Below are 11622 nucleotides of genomic sequence, written 5' to 3'. Positions count from 1 at the left end.
CCTCTATGGCTGGTATACGCCCTGTGCGCTGCTGACCCGCCAGTCATTTAATATGTAAAGCAGCGTGTGATCGCCGCTGATTCACAAACATTTTTATAATCCACAAAAGACCACACTGGCCTACACCACAGCCATCACTCTGTCAGAATGTTTGTAATTCATAGGCTGAACAACACGAATAAGATTTACATTGGAGTAGCCTAGCCTATTTAAATTATTACGCATTTTTACGTATGGGATTTAAAAGTCTGGCATATAGTTTAATGTAGCCTAAATATAAAGAGGTATACATACTCATGCCTATAGGAAATAACTTTTTTATTCAAATATAAAGTGATCATTACACTTGGCATAAACAAAGACATTTCTCCCCTGGTTGAGAAAGCATTGGTGTGGGTGGTGGCCCGGGGCTGCTTAACTAATAAGGTGACGCTGTTGATTAATACGTTCTGGGATGAGACAAGCATACAGGGGCCGCTCGCTGGTGCTTGGGATGGAGAGGCGAATGGCATGTTGATTCTGCAGAGGCAGTTGTCAGAATTGGCAAAGGCAGAATCCAATTGGCTGTCGAGGGATCAACGCTGAAGTCAAGACCCCGCCCCTGCGCACATGACATGGAATTCACTGGCGCCAGTGCTGACAGTTCCTACAGCTGCATGTCGCTAAAGGCCTATCCGTCTCCATCGGAGTTTACGCAGCTGATAACCCTACGCCAAAACCAAGGAAAAATAGACCAAACATATGCCGTATAAATTGAGTCAATACAAGAAAGGAAAATATACTTGCTAACTGGAGGAGAATTCTACCAAAGGGGCTTGAAATCGGAATAACAAGGTATTTGCATAAAATATATATTATTTTCTTCTCAAAAATTGCGTGAAGAAAACAAATGACTTCTTCCGCTCTGTAAGAATTTTAACAGTTTGTTCTGAGTGTACTGACGATGATTAGTTTACTAGCCTATATGAACAGTATGCATGGGTTCAAAAGTACTTATCTGTGCGCGTTACGGTGAGGATGGGTCGATGATTTCAGGTTCCTCGGAATGGGTGTGGGTGGGGACGAGTGATTCGAGGTGTTTATCTTATGTTGCACCTTTACATACACCACTTACAAATCGCACATAAAAAGAAGCAGCCTCCCCGAATTATTATCTTAGGACTGGACAGGCATACAAATAAAAAAACACGTAACATCTTCTAAATGCCTCTGAAATATGAACATCCTATTTTTGGTTGTATTACAGGTGTCCAGTGTCAAACACTACCCGATGCCTGTTGAAGAAGGAGAGAGACAAGAGGATCTCATCGGACTACTAGTGAGGACCGATTTATAGGAGATTGACGAGCGAAAATTCTCTACACATTTATGTTCTGTTTTCCACAATAGGAGGACATTTTATCAGGAGAGGGAGGCTCATTTTTTAAAAGACAAAGCGGAGAGAGAGGAAGGTTCAGGAACACGTTGTCCTCTCTCTAGAGAGGCCCCTCTTCTCTTTTCACCCTGTTTGCCCAACACGGAGAGATCCACACAGACATGGATATAGCGGCTGATCCACCTCGGTGGATGCACCACCACGCCGTGCTGAACGGCCAACACCCGGATTCTCACCACCCCGGCCTTTCGCATAACTACATGGAGCCCACGGCGCAGCTTCTGCCCCCGGACGAGGTGGATGTTTTCTTTAACCATCTTGACTCGCAGGGAAACCCGTACTACCACAACTCCGCTCATGCACGGGCCAGAGTGTCCTACAGTCAAGCTCACGGTAAGACCTCACATTCACTTTCCTAAACAACTTAATTATCAGGATAAAGTAGGAATTATCGTGGGCATAGGCTATTCATGTATTTTCTCAAAGCAATAAAAAATCCGCAAAGGCTTATTTACCCATTAATTAATATGGGTGGGTTTAAATGCATCGGTTTGATAGGCCTACCAGTTGAAATTGCAATACTGTCTGATAGATAGCATGCTATAAAGTTGCATTTGCATGGGAGAACAAAAATGTAAGGCAGTGGATGAGACCATTAAAAGTTGTGGACACGAGAGCAATTCCGCTGATGACAAAAATAAGGAAATTATAGTAAAATAAATGTAATTTACCCTTCTTGACTGAAGAACTAGTCAGATCAACAAGGAGTGAGAAACTATGTAATAATACATAGCTGAAAGGGTGTCATGTATTTGTGCTTGGGTCAAGCGAAAGAGGTTCCAGTGCACTTACCAGACCCCATGCATGTCTTTGCTACATCTTTATCATTGACTATAAAATATCAAGATGACTCAAAACGAGAAAAATATATTTCTGCGGTTATAGTTTCTGTGGTTTTGTCTGAATACCTGCCAACTGCGTTTTCTGTGCCCCTCACGAATCGAATAATTCCTTTAAGCACGCTGCGTCAACAGGTTAAGGACTTCGGTGTCCCAACTTTTTGTAATCCTATGGCATCACATCATCAATGAGAGTTGTAACATTATTAGCTGGTTTGTGTATTCCATCTATGAACATATTATTATACTATTCTTACAGCTCGCTTCGCTGGGGGTCAGGTCTGCCGGCCACATCTCCTGCATAGCCCGGGGATTTCATGGCTAGAGCCCGGCAAAGCAGCCCTATCAGCGGCCCACCATCACAACGCATGGGCGGTCAGCCACTTCAGCAAGACCGGGCTACATGCCTCAGGCTCCGGGGCTCATGGTGGCCTATACCCCTGCAGCAGCAACGCCAGCACGGCCTCGGCCTCCTCGTTAACACCCGCGTCCCATTCGAGTCCACATCTCTACAGTTTTCCCCCTACCCCGCCGAAAGATGTCTCCCCAGACCCCGGGGCCGCCTCACCCTCATCCTCTACCCCGAGAATGGACGAGAAAGATTCTATCAAGTATCAAATGTCAATTTCTGACGGCATGAAAATGGAGGGTTCCAGTCCTCTCCGGAGCAGCCTGGCCTCAATGAGCGCACAGACCCCATCCACCCACCACCCCATACCGACCTACCCCACATACTCTCTCCCGGCAGCGCATGACTACGGGGGAAGTCTCTTCCACCCTGGCAGCCTGCTCGGAGGATCATCCTCCAGCTTCACCCCGAAATGTAAAAGCAAAACTCGGTCGTGTTCAGGTGAGTCTCATCTTATCTCGAAAATGTGTTACAAATGTTTGTGTTACAGAGTAAAATGATGATGAAATATCATTTTATATTATTATTATTATGACAGAACACACTGAAATTATGTTATTGGATATAGGCTTTATAGGCTATATTTAAGCTATCTTAGTGTTATAACAGTTTTGTTTAATCTAAATCCATAATTGCGTTAAAAAACAAATAGCCTATATTAAAACAAGAATACTATGAACGTGTATTGAATTACTGCCATGTACTCAACAAACTGAACTCCGTTTAAACTAAAAACAAAAACCTAGGTCATTTTTAGACCAAACAATATAAGATACCTTGTAGATAATAAATATAGCCTAAATAAAAATATACAATAGCTAGCCTAGAATTTGTATGTATATTTGATGAATGTATATATTACGGCCTTGTTTAAGTGCATGCTGTAAATATTCCCCAATGTAGCTATTCTATAAAGCTGGTATTTTCTTCTGAATGAAACGTCCACGGCATTTTCAAAACTCCCAGTTTAATGCAATTTGATTTCCTCCGTTACCAATCTTTCCAGAAACGTCCTCAGAAAATAGGACAAAATGGGATGACAATATGCAATATCATCATAATTAGCCGTGACGTGGAAGTAGGAGTATTGTGCATGGAATAGATGGGCGGAGGTTACATCGTGCATGTATGTTGTCATAACTCCTTTCATAGCTCTTTTCACACACACACCGGTTTCTTTCGTCGCCACAACACAGTCCGCCTCGAAAGAACCAGTAGGAAGGTGTAGGCCCCTACACACACACATACACCTAAAGCAGTGATATCCACATAATAGTAATCCTGTATGTGAATTGCTTTGCTTAGCCTATGGATCATGAATGGTATCTCAAAATCTATTTTCATCCCCAAGAGGACACAAACATTTATTATAGTTAACTATAATAAATAGACTAATTGTATACATAAAAGGTTATCAATAACTGTTTATTTGTTATGGTGTGGGGGTGGACAGATACAACAATAAGAGGTGGTGTGAGGTTATGCTATGCTGTGTCCCCTTCGACGATTTTTTCTGGTCTAATTTATGCAGCCACGTTTTTAAACAGAAGGCATACCGTTTCCTCTTTATTATGTCAACTGGTCATATCCATTCTGCATTTGTTTTATACAAATCGGTAATATCAACAGATATAGGCCTAATGTAATTATAATGATAATGTAGGCTTAGACTAATAACTATAAGAAACCATGCGTATTGTAAGCTGTGAAGAAATAAAACGATCCCAGTGTCTGAGTAATATACGTTCGTCCAGGCTACTTTATTTGGTTGAAAAAGACAGGCAATGCGTACTGCCTTGCTTCACGCACACACCCAAGCCCTGTAGTTCGGCTGAGCGCGGGCCCGCTTCGGCTGACACGTTTATTATCCTCTTTTGTAAACCGGGACTCAATTACGCTCGAGCTGGCACGCCCTTGAGAACGGTGAACTGGATACAGCCCCGGAGGTGTGAAAAGAAGATCCACTCCAGCATTTGGGCCAAAAAACTCAGTATTTACAATCAGCCGTTTCTTTGTTACATAATACAGCATTGTCGAGACTGACATTTGATGACTCTAGGCAGAGCTGATTGCCTTCAAGCAGCCCCCTATCTTATAACCGGCTCCCTTTTACTGAGCACCAGTATTAATTTGTTAGAGAAAGAAAGCACCAACAAAAAATCAATTCACCATATTTCACAACTAAGGATTAGATGTCTCAACATAAACCCCAAGAGTAGTCCTACAAATAAAACCCACATCTGTCAGTGTGCTATTATGGTCATTGTAAGACAGAGACACAACTTCCATCATGAACACCCAGATAGGTGTTTGGAAGTGGAACCTCCTCACTGATATATTTATGTCTTAGCGGCTCTCCCTGACATGAGGGAATAGACTGTCCTGTTACAATGAGTTTTTATTTGCGGGGATGTCCAGTATTGGTGGCTTGCAGGACCACAGAACTCTATAGCATCACACTATTTTGGTGGAGTCCCTGCTCATGCATACCTTAGAGGCACTTCCTGTTTGACTAACCCTAATCCAGGCCCCCTTCCTCTCTCTCTCCATCTCAGTCTCCCTCTTTTTTCTCTCCCTCCTTCTCTGGCTCTCCATACTCAGCATTATGTGGAGCCACCAACAGAGGCAAAGGCCCACAAGTATGTTAGTATTACCTCTACTAGTCTAGACTGACAATCTGATCCACATTATAGGCAGCACAAATATTTCAAAATGACTACCTTAGTTTGCACTGTGGTTAGGTCACTTTAATGAATGCTTCATCATTCCTAAAAATTCAGAATTAAAGTGAGTTATAGCAGGCTGTTTAGCCGATATAATGATGAGCTGATGAGGCTGAGAGAAGAACAAGTTGTTGATTATCAGACCATCTTTGCCACATGTACACACACGCACAGACTCACACCAACTAAAGCAGGGATCATCAGCTAGATTCAGCCGTGGGCCAATTTTTTCTTTAGCGGATGGTTGGGGGGCCGGAACATAATTGCTAATAATTTGTAGACTTCAAATTGACCACAATAAGCTCAAACAGATATAATGTTTGCCTAAAACAATAATTTCAAACCTTGCTTACATTTGTGTACGATCAAGTGTCTGTCTATTATGCGTGGGAATACTTGGGAACAGATGTCTTTAATTAAAATCACTTGGAGCTGATTTCCTTGTGTTTTTACAGTCTTTTGTGTCAAACATTTATTTATTTCTACATTTATTTAATACTTTGGGGGCCAAATAAAACCACCCGTGGGCCAAATTCGGCCCGCGGGCCGCCAGTTGGGGAACCCAGCACTAAAGGTTAATTTTCACCATACTGTATATATGGAGAGGAAAATCATTGTAATCACAGCAAAATGTAGAGAAACGTGAGAGACAGCCTACATTTCATTGTGGGTGTATGGGTGCCCCTGTCTGAAGCATGCCTGGGTCCCAGCTGACCCAAAACTGACCCAAAACTGACAGGGAGGAACTTAACCAGGTCAAACGGAATAAAGCCTGGCAGCAGCATTTTCATGTTGTTATTCCAAGAGTCTGCAGAGGGTTAAACACACACTCTCTTTCACACAAACTTCAGACCAAAAATACACAGCCTTCTCATATAAACAGGAATTCAAGAACAGAACTAGAGAGTAGAAATTAGAAACAAAAAATCTATTCTTAAAACTTTTCCCATGCTTCCTTGCACCTAACATAAAAATATGCAGTCCTCGCATAGTTATTCAGACTAATTAACATAACATTTAAAAAATTGTACATGCCACTGCTACAGGTCACATAATTGTTATGTATAATAAATGTGTCATTAGAGTTAACAGGTTAATTTTATAAATGTCCCTGTGGTCTCCCTCCACCTGCATGCTGCTCAGAGGGGCGTGAGTGTGTCAACTGTGGAGCCACTTCTACGCCCCTGTGGCGACGGGATGGTACGGGCCACTACTTGTGCAACGCCTGTGGACTCTACCATAAGATGAATGGTCAGAACCGACCCCTCATCAAGCCCAAACGCAGACTGGTGAGTACACACACACACACACACACACACACACACACACACACACACACACACACACACACACACACACACACACACACACACACACACACACGTGGAGTGCGGAGATGGGAGGGGGCAAAAAACAAGAACAAGGTAGGGGGAGAGGGGCGAGGAGGAACATAATTCCAGGAAAGTTATATTTTCCCAATCAGTTTCCGGGAATTGTGTTTCCCACTCACCCTTGTGCTCCTTTACACGGGCTGTTAGCGGGGTGCTGGCTATCTGTGCTGTTTCTGCTATCATTATTGCTGCTACTTCTGATACTGCTACTGATACCAGGTCCGGCACAGGCCTCTCTATCATCCCTCACTATATAGCTCACTGTGACGGTCTGCTGTGGAGGCTGTATGAGTGACTGGTGCACTGCACGCTTTGTGTTATTAAGTCACTTTATAGGTAATAGAAGAAAGGAAAAATCATGTGTTTCTTTTCTCTGTGAGTGAATCTAGGTGACTGATGTGCAGCACACTTGTAAATGGATATCTCTCTGTCTTTCGCTTAGCCAAATCCTGGACTGGTCCTTCTTGCTGCTTGGCTGATATCACATTGTGTACTTCTCATCATGAACTCATTTCAACATCAATGTTGTGTTTTCCTCAGAGCGCAGAAGCCAGGTCAGATCCAGACTAATATAGACCAGTTACACAGCAGTTCAATGGACTATGTAAATGTTGTCATTACTGAAAATAGTCCTTCCAGACTTAATGTGCTGGTGACTCCATTGATTGCAAAAAATAAAATAAAAATTTGTTGGGGTTAAATGTTAAAAGCTATTATTTTCATATAACAGCAACTATTTATAGCCCTGCGCTAACCAGACTTTAAAACCCTTGGTCTCAACAACAACAAACACGCAATGAAGATGGCACCTCTGAAACTCTGCAATGGAGGGAATTGATATGACCCAATGAGATATAGATTTGCATCAAATACGAAAAACAAAGAAATAGGATTCTCCACGGCCTGTTGACAGATTTATGAGGACCTAAAGAATTATATGCATAAATGCCAAAATCTCTCGATTCAAGATATGATCTGAATATTTTCTGTAACATTTCGAATAGCCCACAATAGGCTACCGTTCGCGGGCGTAAACCGATTTGCATGTGGCCTAATACATCAATAGCATAATAATAATAATGTTATTAATAATTATATTCATAATAATTATAATGATAGAAATAATGTAAAACATAATTTAATAATAACCATAAAACATGTGTTTCATTGAGCTAATTTCACTATTAGGTTAATAAACTCTCGATAATTTATTTATTCTAGCAACTCGTAGTTGATTTTTTTCAATAGTATTTTTTTCCACGCCCCTCTTGAATAAATAAATAGGGTGTTTGCAGAAATAGAGACATTACTTTAAAGCAAACTTCAATAAAGTTATGTTAAACCAAAGTGGAATAGACCTTGAATTTATGTCGGTGCCCAGTGGGTAGGGTTATTTTCTGCAAATTCATATTTGGAATTTGAATATCGGCCTAATTAGCGTACGCCTGTTCAAGTGATTTACGAATCGGTTCCCAAATGTCTCAGGGTGCATAATAAGATTATTAATCTATTAATCAAAGGTTACGGATAACAGTATTGAACGCATTTAATGGTTGAGGCATAAGTAGATAATTTAGGCCTACATATTTCATGTCGGCTGCGTTTGTTTAAGGACCATCCTAGAGATCATATAATCCTGTGCGCATCTTGATAAGAGAATGTTCGAGATATGGCTGAGGCAAATACAGACAGACTATTGACATTCAGCCGACAGCATGAAGACTGCACTGACCTGAATCATCCAATGCAGGCTATACAAAAAGCATCACCGACGCGACTCCGTTTGATTTTGGACTGTAGGCCTATTTATAGAGTCTAGAGACCCGTTTTAGATTTTTCTGAAACATTTGATTTGAGCAGTTTTACATTGTAAGCTGAAACGCCATGTAGGCCTAGGCTATGAATTTTAGTGTCAAAGCATATCCCTGGACCACAATCAATATAGCTTAAACCTGCATAAAAAGCATATTAAAGTTTCATAATTTTCCCTTTGGTCCTAATGTCTGAAAAATCCAGTCGTTGTTTTTCTCCCTGAGTCAGTAGCCGGTGCGTTTGTAGCCTACTTTTCAGCTCGTGTGTTTTCAGTACTCGCGCAGGGTTCTTCCAGTCGTTTCCTATCCGGATATCTGCCGGTACCGATAAGGAAGCGAGACCAGCACATGTTTCCGTCCGTCGCGCGCTAGTACACTTACTTTTTTTTTATAGCAGTGGTCAAGCAGGCCAGTCCTCAATTTATAGAATATAGCAAAGCGATTAGTACAACATTTAAGGACACTTTATGTGCACAGAAAAAAAGCAATGGAGAACTAGATGCGTGAAGGCCGTGCCGGGGAGGTGAAATAAATGGATTTATGCCCTGCTACCTGTGGGACAAAGGCTAGGGCTCCAGCCTCGACTTGTAGACTTCTTTACTACGAAGTTTGTTTATATAGGGCAATTTTGACGCAATTTCTACTTGAATCAATAGAGAGGTATTTTGCATTAATCCATATTTTATGATTGTCCGTAAGTGTGTAGGCCCATGCACTATTCTGACTGAGGGTTCAGATTACCATATTTGCTGAAGGGGTATATGTAAGTTTTATGCGTGTAACTGTCTCATATTAAGTGTGAAGAATCCATCTGTAATGACAGGGGATCGCACAGGCTGCCCTATGGCCCCCCTCGCTACCTAATCTCTATTCAATAGCAATGCTTTGCATCTGAGAGGAAGAGCTTTGATAGTCAGTGTTCATCAGTGTACTACTGTGTCTGTGAAATTAAAAAGATTTCACATGCTGGGAGAAAACTGTAGCCAATAAAGACAACCCATTACTTTCTTATATGATCTATTCAGCATGACTTTTATAGTAAAGCCTGATTTATTAGGTTAATAGAGACCAATTCATACACTAACAATACAACTATTTGGTGTATTTGATCAATATTCTGTCAGGGAATGTAAAGACTGGATATCTTTTCACTGCATAATTCCGTCATTATTGAATCGCATTGCAATAAACTATCAAACTATCACGCAATATGAATACATTTCTGATATCATATGCAAATCTATAACTATAAGGAACAACTTCCATCTAAAACAGCATGAAATATTATGTTTTCTCGGCTCCTGGCAGCCGATATACAAATACTATACACACCGCCCGGCACTAACGTCATTCCCAACCTATGCTTTCATGTGTTGTGTGTCCTTGCTGTTGTGGTCGAATAAAGGCCTTCCTCATGTTCCCCTCCAGTCTGCGGCCAGACGAGCCGGCACCTGTTGTGCTAACTGTCAGACCACCACCACCACACTGTGGAGGCGCAACGGCAGTGGAGACCCCGTGTGTAACGCCTGCGGCCTGTACTACAAGCTGCACAACGTAAGTCTTTCACTGCTGACAGCCTGACCAGCCCTTACCCACACGCAGCCAGCCAGGTCAGGAAGACGAAAAGGTTGCATTGATTGGAAAAGGATAAGAAAGAGGGATAGGGAGAACGGGATGGAGGGAAGGAGGGAGAGATGGATGCAGAGCTTGGCCCCTCAGACACACTGGGCCCTGTTGGTGTTTTCTTTCTTTGTGCTTTATTGTTTCCATGGTAGGCGTCATCTCCTTGAGACTCACAATGGTGGGACTGTTATTCAGACAGACCAAATGCGTCTGTTCAAATGAGGCATAACTGTTGAAGGTTAAGTCTTGGTGCATTGCCATGTATTACATTGAATATGGCCTTGGTTTTAGGGAGTAAGCTGCGTACTGTTTCTGCATTTTATTTGTATTGTTACATTTCTTTAGAAAAAAAGACAAATAACTGTATCTAGAGTTCTCATAATAAATAATATGGTTAGTCCTGTACATACATACATCCATTCAATTCAAACACATTAAGTTGATTAGAAACTCTTAGCACCATCCCAACCTGGTCACTCATCTCTCCCTCCATCTCCTTCTCCCTACAGGTGAACCGACCTCTGACCATGAAGAAGGAAGGGATCCAGACACGCAACCGCAAGATGTCCAACAAGTCCAAGAAGGGCAGGCGGGGCAACGACGGTTACGAGGAGCTCTCTAAGTGCATGCACGACAAGTCCTCTCCTTTCAGTGCTTCCTCCCTGGCTGGACACATGACCCACATGGGCCACCTGCCCCCCTTTAGCCACGCCGGACACATGCTGCCCACTCCCACACCCATACACCCCTCCTTCGGCCACCCCCACCACTCCAACATGGTCACCGCCATGGGCTGAGCTGGGGAGGATGGGGAGGCACAGGGGATGTGTAGATTGTTCCGTTTTCTAATGGGGGTTGAGGAGCGTATAGGCCTCTTGCTTGAGGACAATGTGTATAATGTTAAAGACATGCATTTGGTGTGTCTATGTTGATTGTCTTGCTGTATAGAGAGAATGTAAAGGGTACGGGGGGTATGGGGGAACCAGGCAGCATCCACTGATGGGTGGGGTGGGGTTGGGGCGGGGCTATTTTACTCTCTATTAGGTACCTTCTTAGACCAGAGATAGACTACACCTCACCTCCACCCACCTCCATGCATATACCGTCCCCTCCCACCTCGCCCCCGTCCTGCTGCAGTGGTATGTGCCGAGCAAGTCTGTAGTAACTGTGAATATTGTAAATGTGTGAGATACGAGGGTGGTGAAGACAACTTTGGGGCGAAGACAGAGCAATTCCCTTCACACCATTTAATAAATATATGCTGGATTTCTGCTCATGGACTTCTACTATTTTTAATGGACATTACCAAAAAAAAGAAACAAGTAAAAAAAAAAAAAAAAGTTTATAAAGCTTAATTTGAAACTGTATATTATTAATGGTATTATTATTAT

General features: G+C 42.3%; 1 protein-coding gene across 1 annotated transcript; it reads left to right on the top strand.

Annotated features, from left to right (window-relative positions):
- The first annotated feature begins 664 nt into the window (after positions 1–664).
- Positions 665–11214, top strand: LOC120025319 (GATA-binding factor 2-like). Its single transcript, XM_038969821.1, has 6 exons — positions 665–834; positions 1247–1768; positions 2534–3124; positions 6550–6695; positions 10037–10162; positions 10741–11214. The coding sequence occupies exons 2-6, from the start codon at positions 1537–1539 to the stop codon at positions 11026–11028; spliced, it is 1383 nt and encodes a 460-aa protein (XP_038825749.1). The 5' UTR covers positions 665–834; positions 1247–1536; the 3' UTR covers positions 11029–11214.
- Positions 11215–11622: the final 408 nt, after the last annotated feature.

The sequence above is a fragment of the Salvelinus namaycush genome, chromosome 2 (genome assembly GCF_016432855.1).
Source record: "Salvelinus namaycush isolate Seneca chromosome 2, SaNama_1.0, whole genome shotgun sequence".
Lineage (NCBI taxonomy): Eukaryota > Metazoa > Chordata > Actinopteri > Salmoniformes > Salmonidae > Salvelinus > Salvelinus namaycush.
The sequence above is the reverse complement of the archived record's forward strand: the minus strand, read 5'-3'. Positions and strand labels throughout refer to the sequence as shown.